This window comes from Microtus oregoni, unplaced genomic scaffold, assembly GCF_018167655.1.
Source record: "Microtus oregoni isolate MIOR12 unplaced genomic scaffold, Mior012 000002F_ref0000024, whole genome shotgun sequence".
NCBI classification, from domain to species: domain Eukaryota; kingdom Metazoa; phylum Chordata; class Mammalia; order Rodentia; family Cricetidae; genus Microtus; species Microtus oregoni.
Genome location: NW_024543061.1, coordinates 14,507,432 through 14,524,097, shown reverse-complemented (window position 1 = coordinate 14,524,097; position 16,666 = coordinate 14,507,432). Strand labels below are relative to the sequence as shown.

The window sequence follows — 16,666 nt, the reverse complement described above, 5'->3', positions numbered from 1 at the left end:
GAGACCTCATTCTTTCTCTTATTGGGAAGAAAGAGTTGAGCAATAGGGAAATTGGGTAAAGTTCCCCCAACAGGACTCAAAAACAGGCCTTGAACTCCGAGTAAGGGGATGGCACACTGAATCATTTGTTGCACATCATATGCTGTGGGAAGCCACCTGATTAAAAAAAAAATAGAAAAACAGGCTTGGGTCAAGAAAAGACAATACATCTTACCCATACAATGAAGAGTGCAGAGCTTCCGCATTGTGGCACAGTCCTTGAATCCCTGCACTTGAGATGTAAAGGCAGCAAGATCAGGAGTACAAAGTCATCTTTGACTCCAAGGCAAGTTAAAGAACAGCCTGAGATACAAGACGCCCTGTCTAAAATAAAACAAATAGAAATAGAGAGAAGTATAGGACCAGGAGTGCTGATGCACACCTTTAGTCCCAGTATTCCAGAGGCAGGGGCAAGTTTGAAGTCAGCCTTGCCTATGTCATCTCAAAAAAAATAAAAAAAAAAGTCAGAGCCAGGATGCCATAGGGAGAGGAGCAAATGACCTCGGGTGTCCATGGCACTTTCTCGGGAGCTTTGCCAGCTATAGAAAGCTTCCAGAGAGGGTAAGAGCTGTGACTCTTGTCTCAGTTACTCAGTACTGCACATGGAGGAAGCAAGCTGCTTCTTTACAGGGTGCCCAGCTGCCTCGGTCACTAAGTCACCCTCCCTGAAAGGCCCCTCCTCCCCAGTGTCATCCTTCTACATTTCGGTGGGAAATGATGAGAGGGGAAACAACCTCACACCCAACGAGAAGTGACAAGGTCTTCACCACAGGTCAAAGTTCAGAGTCACAAAAACAGTTCCTGGCAGTAGGGCTCCTTCAGCTCCTTGCCAGCTCTTGAAGAAGCCTTAGAAGACTGACAGGGGATGGTCATGAAGTCCCGCCCCCAGCCAAGGAGCTATATTGGCAGTTGATAGCTGCTGGGAGAGGGGGAGTTGATTTTTGCTGAGTGTGGCCCCTGGTAAGGACACCATGCTTCACTGGAAGGTCACACACCTAAGATTATTTGGGCAGCACAAACAGGACTTGATAGGTGTAATAAAAAAAAAAAAAAGACTAAGAGTTGTATGAAAGGGATATGGGAGAAATTCAGAGAGAAAATGGAAAGATCAAAAATTCTCAAAGAACCAATAAAACTATATACTAAATAAATAAAGGTAAATTTTTATTGATATATCTAATTTCTTTATCAAAGCATGCATATAGACTGCAAGCCCCCTGACGGGAAGTCTCAAGATCGACCACTGCTTTGATCCTCATACAGTTATTATACTTGATATGTACAAACAGTCTTTCCCAGCCTTGTCTTTCCTCTCTAGAATAACTGTTTCCACAGAAAAGGACTCCTACAAGCTATACATTTTCCTTCCTGCTGTTCTGCCTTTGTCTTAACAGATCAGGCCATCAAGGAGACGTTCCGACTTTTTCTGAGCTCCATGCCTAGTCCAACATTTCCTGTGACAGTCCTTCAGAACTCTGTCAAGGTATGGCGTGTACACAGCTAGAATGCAGAAACGGACACTTCCTGTCCTGACTGCCTGGTCCCAAACAACTGACACAGAGGCTGAATATTGCTTATAAATGCTTGACTGAGTGCTCAGGCATATTACTAGCTAACTCTTGCTCTTAAATTATCCCATATTTCTCTCTATACTTTGCCACGTGGCTTAGTACCTTTTCTTAGTATAGCATTCTCATCTTCTCTTCATTTACTGATGACTTTCTGACCCCGCCCTTCCTCTTCCCAGAATTCTCCTTAGTCTAGTTTCCCCATCTATACTTTCTGCCTGGCTACTAGCCAATCAGCGTTTTACTAAACCAATCTGAGTGACAAATCTTTACAGTGTACAAGAAGATTATTTCACAGCAAGAATGTGAGAGATTTGGTCCAGGTGTTATGGAGCTTGCAGAGATCCGTGTAAAGGACTTTAAGAGCAGGCAGGGACGTGGTTTTCCAAGACAGTTCTTATTTTTGCATGTCCTGGTCTACAGGCCATCCAAGTCTTCCGACTCTCCCCTCCCTCACATGTATAGAGTCGTGAGGATGATGCCCCTCTCAGAGCTGAAGGACTCTTTCCACATTTGACAGACAAGAAGGCCTCCAGTTTCTAGGTTTCAGTGCAGCAAATTTCCAGTATGAGGGAAATCTTTGATATGAAAAACAAGAGAAGCCTCTTGCCTCCCTTCCCTCATGTCATGGTACTTAGTGGGACAAAGTATGCAGGATAGTTCTGTATTTTGATAGGACCACAAGATCCAATGGAAACTTATTAGGCTCTCTGGCTTATGTTTAATGGGTGAGGAAAAGACCCAAAATGGAAATATCTGGGGTTCTTCTGATGGTGGTTCAACTATGGTGGTTCTGAGGACCCCACTAGACTCTGTTCTCCATGGACAAGATAAAAAGTAGTGGTGTTGGGAGATGGTTTAGTGAGTAACAAAACTTGCTGCACAAGCATGAGTACCTGAGTTCAAACCCCCAGCACTCACATAAAAAGCCAGGCATAACATACATACCTATAACACAGGTGAATGGAGGGAGAGTTGAGAAAATACTGGGGCTTGCCTTCTCTAGCCTATCTCTGGGGTCAGTGAGAGACTCTATCTCAAATAAATAAGATAGTGATAGAGTATAACTCCAGATATCCTCCTCTAGCCCCTGAGCACACATGGGTGTGCACATACACACACACACACACACACACACACACGTACACACACACACACATACACACACACGCACGCACATACACGACACAAAGCAGGTCTAACCATTCAAAAAATGCCCCATGAACATTAGTTACCCTTATCTCCATGGCTCCAGTATATAATGCAACCCTCTATGCCATGTTTGATCTCTAAATCCAGGTAACCAATGAGCCTCCAAAGGGCTTACGTGCAAATATCAGAAGAGCCTTTACTGAGATGACACCTTCATTTTTTGAAGAAAATATACTTGGAAGAAAATGGAGACAACTAATATTTGGCATTTGTTTCTTCCATGCAATTATTCAGGTATATTCCATCATGGTTTTTAAAAAGATTTAATTTCTATTTATTTGTGTATATATCTATGTTTATGTGTGTGTGAGAGAGAGAGAGAGTGTATACCACGTATGTCTGGGTACTTTGGCCAACCAAAAGGGAATGTTGAACCCTCTGATTCTTGAGTTAGAGATAGTCATGAGCCACCTGACATGAGTGCTGGAACCCAAACTTGGGTCCTCTGGAAGGGCAGCAAGCACTCAAACCCCTGGGCATCTCTCTCTAGACTCCAATTCTGCTCTTTTTCTTTCTTTCTTTCTTTCTTTTTTTTTTTTTTTTTTTTGGTTTTTCGAGACAGGGTTTCTCTGTGGTTTTGGAGCCTGTCCTGGAACTAGCTCTGTAGACAAGGCTGGTCTCGAACTCACAGAGATCCGCCTGCCTCTGCCTCCCGAGTGCTGGGATTAAAGGCGTGCGCCACCACCACCCAGCTCCAATTCTGCTTTTTAACAGCAATAAAGAAGTGTTCCCTGTTAGAAATATGTAAATAGTTAAGACGTAAGAAAACTTGAAAATGGCGTTTGAAATGCTAAGGCCCCATTCTGTGTTGGAAATCAAGCTTACTTAGCACAGCCACCAATGTCACTGCCTTCCTTGCCTCAGCACCTCACAGCCCCAGCTCTTGCCCCTATCCTGGTCCAGTTCAACAGGTCAACTCCAAATCTGCGTCCCCTCCAGGATCCAGTCCCCACACCGGTGGTCCCTTTCACTCAGTGACATACAGTAAAAACTCAAGAAGATTTTTAGCCTTTACTCGCCCCCATTTACTTTGCCAGTCTTCAAGGTCCCCTTGTTTTGTGTCGGTTGTCATTTTCGGGTATAATCTTTCCTTCTGCACAATCTCACCACACAACCCAGACTCCCTCGACTCTGCAGCCCGCCTGTCTTAGCCTCCCAGACTCTGAGACGGTAGGCACATGCACCACACTCAGTTTGGTTCATGTGTCTCCCTTGTGCTAGTCCACCCCTCCCTGACCCTCGGGATGAGCTCACCACCTTCAAGAGACTCCTCCGTACCTCTGACTAGAGCCCTAAAGCTTCTGAAAGACACCTCTCAAAGCAGCACCAGTTTCCTTCCATCTGTTCAAGATGCATCACTCCGCCCGTTACACACCCTGCGACCCTGTGCTTGAACTCTGACTCTTGACTTATTTCTGGATGTTATTGTTAGCTTTCTGGTTTTCAACTGTATGTGCTCTACCGAGAAAGAGTCTCTGGAAGAAAAGAAATAGGTAAAGATGCAAGATACGGAATAAATAAACAAAATGATCTAAAGGGATCAGAAACTCCATAGATGGAGCTCTGTAACATTTAGTAGAAATTTGAGCTACAGGAGAGAATATATAACCAACTTCTGATGCAACCATCAATTTAAAATTAAGAAATGGGGAGGATGGTAAAATATTAAAGGGGGAGAAGATTTAACTATGGCAAGTGATGACACAAAAATTGTGATTATGAATACCAGTTTTAGTTGTCTGCAGTCATTGATGTCACCATGGAGAAGTCATCAGGTACCAGCATGGCATGGCATGTCTACAGGCATAGGAAAACTCCTTCAGATAGTAGGAGATGGCAATGTGATGGTTAGTTCTAGCTGCCACTTGACACAACCTGTAATCCATGGAGGGTTGTCAGGATCAGCTTGGCCTGAAGGGGCATCTGTGGGAGATTGTTTGGATTATTAACTGGTGTGGGAAGACCCAGTCCGCTGCAGGAAGCACCATTCCCCGGGCTTGGGTGAGAAACAGTGCAACCATAAATTTGAATCCCCCTGACCTCATCTCTGACAGACAAACTCTCTTGGGTCTTAAGTTGTGTGAGAGTATAGCAAGCTGAGCATTCTCTCCGCCCTTGCCTGTGTCTAGGATGAGACCAGTTGCTTCAAGTTCCTGCTAACATGGCTTCCCCATAGTAATGGACTGTAATCTGGAGCTGAAAGTGAAAAATAAGCCCTTTCTCCCCTGAGCTGCTTTTTGTCTGCATATTTTACCACAGCGATGGAAATAAACCTAGGACAAGGACTCTCGCTCTCCCTCCTTCCTTTTCCATTTCCCTTTCTCTCTCAGAGTTACAGTGTGTTTCTGTGCCAAACTCTAGGTGGGCTGGGGATTTTTCCTAGTTTGAAATGTTTTGTTTTACTCTACAGAGCAAAGTTTCTTCTGATAGATCTGCCTAAGCTCCCATAACAGATTTTCTTTTAAAAACATGGGGAGAATTGAATGAAGATGTTTTTGGCCTGTTTTGATAAAAACCTGGCTGAAGCTGAACCAAATGTTTCTAACTGATTGCAGTATTGGCTGTCCACCGTGGGTGAAAACTTTCATCTTTCAGTACTGAAAATTAACTTCATCATCATTATGCAAAATTAACCTCGTCAGTTGTGTCTCAGAATGTTCTCCTCTTCCGTTGTAGGAGAGAAAGAAGTTTGGCCCCCTTGGCTGGAATATCTGTTATGAATTTAATGACAGTGATAGAGAATGTGCCTTGTTGAACCTCAACCTTTACTGCCACGAAGGGAAGATCCCCTGGGATGCTCTAATTTACATTACTGGTCAGTGTGTGCACGGGACCTGGGCACCTGTCTGTGAAGCAGAGTTATTGATTTACACCTGCCAGGCCCTGTGAAGACTGTGTTCTCCCCCATTGTTTAATGTTGGCAGTGACAACTCAAGGCCCCTTTGTGAACTTACAACAGTGACAAGCATGTCATGAGAATATTTGCACATAGAAAATTGGGGAGACATTTCTCCCCAGTAGCAATAATACCAGACATCGTGTGTGTCTGTGTGTGTGTCTCAGTATATATGTATATATATATATATATATATATATATATATATATATATATATATCACTGAGATATATATATATGCCCATGTTGTGTCTGTACATGTGTGCACATGTAAAATCTAGAGGTAGACATTAAGTGTCTCCTAAACCATTTTTTATTCTTTGAAGATTTCATATACATATCCAATATGTATTAATCACATCTACCTTTCTTATCCCCTCCCCCACTCTGCTTAGGCAAAGGGAGAGCCATTTTTCTTTGGGGCTGTGACCACTGATAGGTTTCCAGTTTACTTTCTGAGGCAGAGCCTCTCACTGAACCTGGAGCTCACTGTTTGACTAGGCTGACTGACCAATGGGCTGGAGGAACCTGCCTGTCTCTGCCCTCACTCCCAGTGCCGGGAGTACAGACACAAGCCACGAGGCCAGGCTCTCCTGCAGATGCAGGGGATGGAGACTCAGGTTCTCATGCCGGGGCAACAGGCACTTTACTGGCAGCCATCTTTTTAGCCCCATTTTAGCTAAAATGAGTCTGTATGCTAAAGTCTTAAGTCAGCCTGGACAATGTCGTATCGTATGTGAAATTCTTCTGGGAACACTATAGTGGATCTAGAACTTTCCCAAGGCATTATATTAGCATTAAAAATCATTCCATGTGGTCCCTTCCTGCACGTGTTTTTGGAGCGACACTGAAGCAGGCTGAGTGCTGCATCTATGGAGAGAGAAGCAGTGCAACCATAAATTTGAATCCCCCCGACCTTATCTCTGACAGACAAACTCTCTCTTTCGCTCTAATTTATGAGGTAGATACAGATCTACTGTCTTTCAGCAGATGTGAGGTTCCGTTTTCTCGGTGAGCAAACGAAAGCAATGTTTCATGGAAAGTGAGTACATTTTAGAATCTGACAGTCACTAAGGGGGGGTGTGGGGTCAACACTCAAGAACCTTCTGAAACAAAGAAAAAGGGAAGAAATCCTTCAGAAGAGTCCAATAACTTTAGTTTCTGTTATTTGAAAGAATAAAGCTGTGGAACTGAAAAGATGGTTCGGTGGTTAAGAGCATTCGCTGTTTTTGCAGGGGACCTGGGTTCAGTTCCCAGCGCTGACATGGGAGCTCACTAGAGCCTCTAAGACCAGTTCCAAGTGATCTGATGTCCTCTTCTGACCCCTGTAGGTTCCTGCACACAGTGCGTCTAAACTCATGCAGGATCACATACATACACACATAATTTAAAAAAAATAAAGTAAAATAATGAGGAGAGCATACACATGTTACATTTTTCCTGCTTTTTAAAAGTTGACTTATTAGAGGGACATAGCAACCACTTTCAGTACCAACTAAATGTGCATAAAAATAAAGCTATTCAAATTTGTTAATGTAAAAAAATAGGAATATCTTTTAAAATGCAAGCTCCCTTTCAGGTGAAATCACCTATGGTGGGCGAGTGACCGACACCTGGGACCAGAGATGTCTTCGAACTGTCTTGAAAAGATTTTTCTCTCCCGAGACACTGAGTGATAACTATAAGTACTCAGAATCAGGTAAATGACTTTTATGCCAAAAGTCCCTTCCCCAGAAGTCTCGGACAGCAATGTGACCTGTCCATAATGACAGCTTTATCCCACCCTCATGTTTAACGCTGTCAAAGCTGGCTTGGCAGTGAGAACACAGTACTGTATGTTATATAGCAACCACTCTGAATTTGTTTGGCATTAAATTTGATTGTAATATATCTAAATGCATTTTTGGAGATATGGAATAATGTATTTTTAATATAATTGGAGAACACTTCCATGACCAAATATTGAGTAACGAAGAAGTATGAATTGGAGGCAACTCTTTTGGGGACAGACAGTAAATAGATCAATGGCTTGAGTGTCAGTTCCTTCGAGGAAGAAATCTGATTACAACACTGTCAGCTCACCAAAGCTCCTGCTGTTAAGTCACTAGACGCTGCTTCCAGTCAACCGTACGCCTTGTCATCACTGGGGAAAGGGCAGTGATGTTATATTTCAATATTTCGCAAATGTAGCCTTTGATTTGATGAATTATAATCTATTTACCAAATCAACACAAGGACATTTTCTAACATGAGCACAAATTTGGATCCCTTAATGAGGCTCACTTCCAACAGCATCCAGAACCCTGCTGGGCTCCCTACTCTGAAAAGATCATGATGCTAATCTCTGCTGCTCATGTGACTTGGGGCCAGAACAGCGGCTGATGGTGACGAGTACGAACTGTTCTCGGAGAGGATGTGTGCTCTGTGTCCAGCGCCACGCTGGGCAGCTCACAATCACCTGTAATCCCAGTTTCAGGGAGCCCAGCACCCTCTTTCTGTCCTCCACGGGCACATGCGCTCACATGTACATAGCCATGGGAAGACACACACACACACACAGAAACATTGTGTAATTAAAATAAGAAGCAGGCCAGGCAATGCTGATCCATTTTATACACATTTGTCTTCTGCTTTTTATTGACAGGCATCTATTTCTCCCCCTTGGCTGACAGTCTCCAAGAGTTTAAGGACTACATTGAAGATCTACCCTTGATAGATGATCCAGAAATTTTTGGAATGCATGAAAATGCCAACCTAGTTTTTCAGGTATGTTGTCTTTCTGCTTAATATACATATTTACATTTGCATATAAACTCGAGACATTGCTCCTGCCCTCACAGCTCTGTGAGCTACAGTGCCTTCAGAAAAAAGTAAAAAACTGGTTAGCCTCTCGTTCAGCAACGGTTTCAATTCACTCTGCTGCCTTCGAGGTCTTTCATGAGACTCACTTCCCTCAGTGGCCAGAATCCTTCTGGCTCCATACTCTGAAAAGATGAAAATGCTAATCTCTGATGCCCAAGGCCTCAAGAAAAATGAATGTAACTAGACACAGACTTCACAAAATCCTAAGATGCACATGTATGTGTGTGCGCGCGCGCATTCACATGTGTGTGTGTTCCCTTCTCCTGCCCTTCTCCCACCACACTGAACACATTTGGCTCCTTTACACGAAGGTTATGGTCGGAGCAGAACACTACAGTTCCGAATGCTCCAAGTGTCTCTTCTCAGCGCCTTGGTTGAGATTCTGTGGGTAAATACCCGAGGAAAATAATTAACCTTGCTCTCTCAAAGTAGTCGGGGTACCAGACCACAGCACTAGCTCCAAAGCAGTGATTTTAACCTGGGTCATGACCCCTTTGGGGGTCTAATGACCCTTTCACAGGGGTCACCTAAGACCATTGGAAAAAAACAGATATTTACATTATGATTCATAACAGTAGCAAAATTACAGCGATGAAGTAAAAACAAAAATATTTTCTGATTGGGTTCACCACACTTGAGGACCTCGCATGGCCCAGCTTCATCTTAGCATCTCAGGCATCCATAAAGAATAGCGCTGTCTCTGAGGACTCCAGACATCTCTAACGGTCAAGGATTAGATCAGTAGAAGAGGCCCGGGATGGGGAGATCATCTTTCTTTTCAAGTTAAATTTTGCCTGCATACATGTTAGAAGGTGAAGCCACCAGCCAGTGGTGGTGCAAGCCTTTAATCCCAGCACTCAGGAGGCAGAGGCAGGTGGATCTCTGTGAGTTCGAGGCCAGCCTGGTCTACAAAGCAAGTTACAGGACAACCAGGACTGTTACACAGAGAAACCCTGTCTTGAAAAACCAAAAGAAGGAAGGTGAGGTCTACCACAGTATCAAGGAATCTAACAACACCGGACTCCCCAGAAAGCACACCACAGGAGGTCAGTGTTCTGACCCCTGGTTTCATGTTTGCCAACAATGCTGCTGCTACATTCAGCAGGACATTAAGATAATATGTCATGGTTTCTGCTGATTTGCTTTCAGGAGAGTGTACTTATGGCTAAGCCTTCTATCTACTCCACTCTGACCTCTGACTGCTTCTTCTAAATGGTGGAGGGAGGAGGAAAAATAGGGGAAGTGGACAAAAGAAAGAAAGCATGGGAGGGCTGGCCTAGCCTTCTCTTGAGGACAGCTTCAAGAGGGATAAAGCCACCCCACCCTAACCCCTCCCCCCACATACACACGTGCACACACACACACACAAACGCACACGCACGCATGCACACGCCTGTCATTGTAGGCATTGTAAACCAGGCATGGAGTCTGTGCTTTCCATTGGTTTCAGAATGTGTCATGAGTCCCCGACCTGTTTCTCTCCGCAAAGCTCCTTCTTCTACAGTTCTGGATTAACGTTGCGGCCACTCTCCTTTGAACAATTGTCCCTTTTTCTTCCTTAGGATTCGGATAAGATAAAAGCTGGAAAGATGGCTCAGCAGTTAAGAGCACTCACTGCTCTTCCAGGGGACTTGGGTTCGATTCCTAGCACCCACATGGCAGCTCATGACCATCTCTAACTCTAACTCCAGGGGATTCATGCACTCTGGGACATGAACATGGTGCACAAACACGCAAGCAAACCACCCATACCTATAATACAATGTACAGAGGTGGGCATGTGACCCAAGCTTAACCAAAGGCTGCACCTCCTCCCTCAGCCATTGTAATTGGTCCAAGAAGTGCACAGATGTCCAGCACGGAGTACACAAATGCTGGGTTTCAGGAAGGGCTCCCTGGAGTCAGTGGCTGGGATGTCATATCTGCAGCTGTCTGTCCTTCCCCTGATAATCGCACCCGCTCCCCAACCATCATATGGGGAAGCTGATGTGCCATAGGAAAAACTAAGAGCAGCAGAGAGGAAAACAGCCAGGAATGTGCAGAAGGGACAAGATTATACCCGTGTCTGCCCGAGTAGACGTCCACACTCTCCAGGTCCCAGCTGAGTCACAGAATTGAACTGGCTTTATTAGTACAGCTTCGCAGAGGAAGAGTTCACAGGTTGTTGTTGTTGTTGTTGCTGGAGACAGAATTTCTGTGTGTAATGGTCCTGACTGACCCGGAACTCACTTTGTAGACCAGGCTGTGTTAGAACTCACAGAGATCCACCTGCCTCTCTCTGCCTCCCAAGTGCTGGGATTAAAAGCATTTACAGATTTACTCCAAGCACGGTGACACTAATGAGAAATGGAGCCCAGAGAAGTGCACAAAGCTGTGCCGCTTGGCGTTGTGTAACACAGGGAGGCAGCAGTGGGTGCCTGACTCCAGGGTGCAGGGAGGTCAGAGCAAGATCAAAGTTTTGTATCTTTCTTATTTTTGTTGTTCTTTGAAATTATAATAGAATAATGTCATTTCTCTCTTCTTTTTCTTCTTTTTCCTACCTTTAAACCCTCTTATGTGCCATCACCTTGATTTCTTTCAAATCCATTACCTCTTTTCTTTAGTTGTTGTTGTTGGTGGTGGTGGTGTGTATGCATTCCTAAATACATAAATGCAACTGTTCAGTATGTATAATTTAACAGGTATGTGTTTTCAAAGCCGAGCATTTGGTAGAAGTGTGCTCTTCCCTGAGGAAGACTATTGAAGATTTTTGGTTTGGTTTTTGTTTTAGTTTTTTAGTATCAAAGTGGATCATTATGAAATAGTATTTCGCTTAGGCTGGATAATTCTGTCCCTCTTGAGGAATGTGGTCTGAACACAAAATCTCTACATTCCTCCTCCACTTCGCAAATTTTATTTAAATACATGTTTAGTAGAAACTAGTAAAGGACAGACGGGGCAGGAGGGGCAGGTCTGAGATCCGAGTGTGTGTCAGCAGCCCCCTCTGCTGTCTGAACCGGCTTTGTTACCCCAGTGCACTGCCAGGATGTCACTTTCTGACCCTGAGACTGAGCGGATGAGGGAGAAGTGAGCTATTCTGAGAACCGACTTACTGTTCCTATGAAGAAAAGCCGGATAAAAACCGAGTGAATGGAAAGGTTGCCCCACGCATCAGATTCTGCCAGACAAGGAGTGCTATTGGCTGTTGACTCATGCCTAACAAGCACTCCTTAGAGCTACTTGCTGCTCTTGAAGGGCCAGCGTGAACCAGAAGTGGAAGACACAGGCTTGTGTCCACACAGCTGCTGGGTCTGTCGCCCTACCAGAAAGGTCTTCTTATCCTGTGCAGGGAGGGGGAATGAAGGAAGAAAGACACCAGAAAGACACAGGTGAACCAAGCCATCTAACGTGGAAACCCGCTGAGCTTCCGGTCCAAGTTCAGAGATGCCCACGTCCATGCATCCAGAGATCCTTAGGAAACCATGTGCCATCCTGCCACAGAGGCCAGAAAGAAGGAGCTGGAATGCTTTGCTGGGTTTGGAGAGCCCAGGCTAGAGTTACAGACCAAGCTGGCCAAATGTGTCTATGCTGGGCAAAGCCAATGAGATGATTGCCGATGGCCAAACAGATTTTCCCTTTTTTTCTAATCAATGGACATAAGGTCTTGGTTCAGAAAGATGAATAGGTCTAGAGGGCTGACAAACAGCGTCATGTGTGTAATCAATGCTACTATGCACTCAACAATTGAGAGTTGGCATAATAAAGACAGCTGCCACCAAGCCTAATGGCACAAGTTCAATCCCTAACACCCACATGACGGAAAGAGAGAACCAACTCCTATAAGTTGTCCTCTGACCTCCACTTTCATGTCAGGGCGTACATGTGCATATGCATACACAGTTTTTGTAAAAAAAATTAACTTGGTTAAGAGAGTAGTTCTTGTATTCTAACCTCAGTTGAATTCATGCCTGTGTGTTTGAACACTTGCCTCTTTCCTATATGTAAACGACACACATGACAAGCTACCTGACTCCATCTTCCCTGTTATCTTACCGCCCCTGCAGTACAAGGAGACCAACACCCTCATCAACACCATCCTTGAGGTTCAGCCAAGATCCTCCTCGGGTGGCGAGGGGAAGAGCAATGATGAGATCGTCCAGGAGCTTGTTGCTTCAATCCGGACCAGAGTTCCAGGTAAGAAATATTTGCTGGCACCCACCCATGACGGGAGCTTTAGGAACAAACCCGGAGAACTAAATGGTAAGCAGATGTGGAGGCTTAATTTCCTTCATAGACTTCTCTCTCCCTGGAGAGCTCACCTCACGTAGAGTTCCCCATTCCTGTCTGGAAACCTGCTGCACCCCAGCAGCCCACCTGCAAGGATCGAGAGGAGCCACTGCCCACCCGACTTCAGCCAGGCTTTGCTCCGAGCTTAATCTAACATTAGAATCAGCTCGGAGTAGCTGCTGGCAATGCATGGCAGCTTGTTAACCTTAAATTTTGACATCAAGTCCTTCATTGCACTAAGCATTTTAAATGCTTGTGTCTTGGACAGCACAGATGGGGCCATTTCCATCATCATATAAAGCTTTATTAGAGCCCTGTCCTCAAATCCACCTCAGTATTTTCTTGACTCAGGAGAAATGGCTACTTTAACCTTATTTGCTAGTAATTTATGGAATCTTTCTGAAGGATCAAGAGAGAGTTACTCTCCCACTTCCCTGAGACTGACAATATAGTTACGTCCCTAGATCAATTGTTCATGAGCAGAAGTGATGTCATAACAAGGGAGCGAAAACTGAGGTAGAGAAGCAGAGCCCCTGAGAGAGTCCTGGTAGTACTCTAAAGGCTTCCGGCTGAAAAGGATTCGTGTGACCCAAGAAGAATCCTGATATTCCCCAACCCACAAGGGGCAGGCCCCCAAAACAGAATGTCCTCTTGGGCAGGGAGTTTTGTTTATGTTGAAGAAAACTGCCAGATAGTTTAGGGAGCAGCTTCTTCTAAATAAACACAATGGGGAGGGGGAGTAGCAGTGATGCAAAGATGAGGGCGGTGGAGACAGTGGGCTTTCTCCAGATGCCCACTGACACAGAGATTTTCTATCCATAGTAAAGCTCACACGTACACTCTGAAGTGGGAAGCACGCTTCATGGAGTTTATGCTTTCCCTGTGAAATGAGAAGCAGGCCATCTGCCATGGTTGAGAGCAAAAGGTCCGACCACTCCACAGAACTTAGGGGCTTGAAATGCCCCTGGGGTGCAGGGGAGACAGTAAGGCTCGTGTAACCACAGCTCTGTGGTCCGGAGAGACAGCAGAGAGAGATGGTCCTCCAGCAGCCCGATTGTGAAGGCTCAGGAAAGAATCCGGTCTGTGTGCAGCGTATCTTAGAACGCCTTATCTGCTCACTCATGCTGCAGACATTCAAGGAAAATGCAGTTCTTTCCTTCATCCTAGCCCATGTGACTCATTTGGACCTCCGTTTTGTAGGACTGGGGTTGGAAGGACATATCATTCCCCCTCCAGTTTGACTACAGTCTTTGAGTGATGCTCAGTAACTTGGGATAAATTCAAGTCTCTCTCCGCCTCTGTCTCCCAGTCCCACCCCCTCCTTTCCCGGAAGTAGTGCAGGTCTACAGGGAAGAACAGGATTTACGCACTTATATTCAATGGGCGGTGCCGGGGCTGGGAGGGGTAGAGGGAGTGGGTCCCCAGCCCTCTGGTCTCTGGATTGTCGCTTATCAAATGGGCCATCACTATGGTGGGTAGCATTTGCCACCAAGGTATTCGGAGTTGTGTTTTTCTAGTTCTGCCAAAGCGAAATATATCTTGTGTGAAATCAGAGGATGACTTGTGGGAGTCGGTTCTCTCCCTTTAACTGGGTCTGACTCGGGGATTGAACTCGCGTTAGGAGGTTTAGCAGCAGGCACCATTACCCACTGACCGATCTGCCCAACCCCAGATATATTTTCTTAAGCCTCCCTGTCACTCCTCCACAACCCCTGTGGAGAGTGACTCACAGGATCCCCTCACTCAGACCTACAGGCTCCAAGCCGCACTGACTTCTGTTCCACTCGCTTAGGCTCAGATCCTCCCCCATGGTTACCAGAAAGGGAGCCGCCTGCCCTTCACTTGGGTACATGCATGCCTTCCTTCCACACTACCCCAGTCAGGGTCTCTTGTTCTCTACCTCCCTGTGGCCAAGCCAAAGTTCAAACAGGCACAGAAGACGAGCACCGCCATGACAGGGAGTGAAATACTGATTCTCTCTCTCTCTCTCTCTCTCTCTCTCTCTCTCTCTCTCTCTCTCTCTCACACACACACACACACACACACATACACACACACATACACACACACACATACACACACACACATTTTTCTCTGGTTTCCATTCGTTTAAGCCTTATTGTTTTGTGACTGATTGTATGTAAACACAGGTGGATCATCAGAGACTTGAAAGTTTTAAAAATGGTGTCAAATTTAAGCTCTTGCTTAAATAATGAGAGAAAATAGCTTTAGAAAAAAATATGTAACAAGAAGCCAGGCCCAGTGAGAAGGCTCTATGGGTAAAGTGCCCATCTGGCAAGCCTGAGGGCCTGTGTGCACACAAAGGTGGAAGGAGAACAAACTCCTCAGAGTTGCCCTTTGACCCCCCACAGGCACGTCATGGCATGCATATACCTGCACTCACATGTCCTGTGAAAACCCAGCAGTAATACACACAATATTTTAAAGGAGAATCCCATGACGGTAGCAGTGTTGTGAGGATGGAAATCAAGGATGTTTGGTCTGAGAAGCCAACCGTGTGTGTTTCAGAAGTCCTGCAAATGGAGGGAGCTTCCGAGAGCCTTTTTGTCAAGGACGCTCAAGGCCGCCTGGACTCTCTGACCACTGTACTTGGCCAGGAAGTGGACCGGTTCAACAACCTGCTGAAGTTGATACATGTATGAGTGCTTCCCTCCACCTTTGCCTCTGGGTAGCTGAGCCTTATGGAAAACGCTAGAAAAACACAAGTGTGCTTAGAAGCCTCTGTCCTAGCGTTTCTAAGCTTCTGTTTGGCTGTGCTATCCTCAGACCCAGGCTGTGTATGGTTGAATATTTCCTTGTCCTATAAGTGACTGTGTGAACATGTGACATTACAAACCCCCAAGCTCCTCACTGACCTGCCTTAAAGTTTTAGAATTACTGTCGGGGCTGGAGAGATGGCTCGGCGGTCAAGAGCACTGGCTGCTTGCTCTTACAGAGGACCTGGGTTCAATTCCTGGCACCCACATGGCAGCTCGCAGCCACCTATAATATCAGTCCCAGGGGATCAGTTTCCCTCTTCTAGCTTCCACAGGCACATATGTGGCACGCATGCATATACACAGGCACACAACACTTAAGCACATAAAATAATAGAACACATAGATTTACTTTAAAAAAAATAAAGACAACACATGAAGAGTAATACCAAGGTTGTCTTTGCCACATGCATGTACACACACATGCTCAGTTACACACATAAGAACTGTGAAAGCCATTGTCCCCTCACCCCAGTAATTATGCCTGTAATAATCTTTTTTCTTCTCCCAGATTTCTCTAGAAACACTCAACAAAGCCATTGCTGGACTTGTGGTGATGTCCGAAGAAATGGAAAAAGTGTATCAGAGTTTCCTCAACAACCAGGTTCCCTCTCTTTGGTCTAACACAGCCTACCCATCGCTGAAGCCGCTGGGATCGTGGGTCAAAGACCTTATTCTGAGGACTGCATTCGTGGATGTACGAGAGATTTTACTTGTGTGGGTTTTGATGGATTGACAGTTTGTCTGGCCCTAAATTCCTGAGGGAGCACTGAGTAGCAACTGTTAGGAATCATTTGATTCTGGAGAAACAGAACCTTCCTGTATGGCTTCACGTTGAAAGTCTTAAGTAGATTATAATGCCATTTTCCCTAAGCTCTTATCTATATATTGGTTTTCAACTTCAGGCCATTCCTGAGGCTTTAGCTGCAGTGTATGGCTCATAGTAAGGTGCAAACATGACATGGCTCCACATAGCCAGATGTGCGATCGCTGCCCTAGCCTCTTGTCCCTTGTGGTTTCAGGCTGAAGGGGAATGGGCCAGCAGT

At 45.3% G+C, this 16,666-nt stretch overlaps 1 protein-coding gene across 1 annotated transcript in view; it reads left to right on the top strand.

Annotated features, from left to right (window-relative positions):
- Positions 1 to 16,666, top strand: part of Dnah6 (dynein axonemal heavy chain 6) — a 192,270-nt gene that overhangs the window by 163,789 nt on the left and 11,815 nt on the right. The window contains exons 65-72 of the mRNA XM_041639106.1: positions 1,434 to 1,522; positions 2,907 to 3,053; positions 5,496 to 5,634; positions 7,295 to 7,414; positions 8,360 to 8,481; positions 12,621 to 12,750; positions 15,373 to 15,500; positions 16,132 to 16,317. Coding sequence (XP_041495040.1) covers positions 1,434 to 1,522; positions 2,907 to 3,053; positions 5,496 to 5,634; positions 7,295 to 7,414; positions 8,360 to 8,481; positions 12,621 to 12,750; positions 15,373 to 15,500; positions 16,132 to 16,317 — 1,061 coding nt within the window. The remainder of the gene's footprint in view (positions 1 to 1,433; positions 1,523 to 2,906; positions 3,054 to 5,495; positions 5,635 to 7,294; positions 7,415 to 8,359; positions 8,482 to 12,620; positions 12,751 to 15,372; positions 15,501 to 16,131; positions 16,318 to 16,666) is intronic.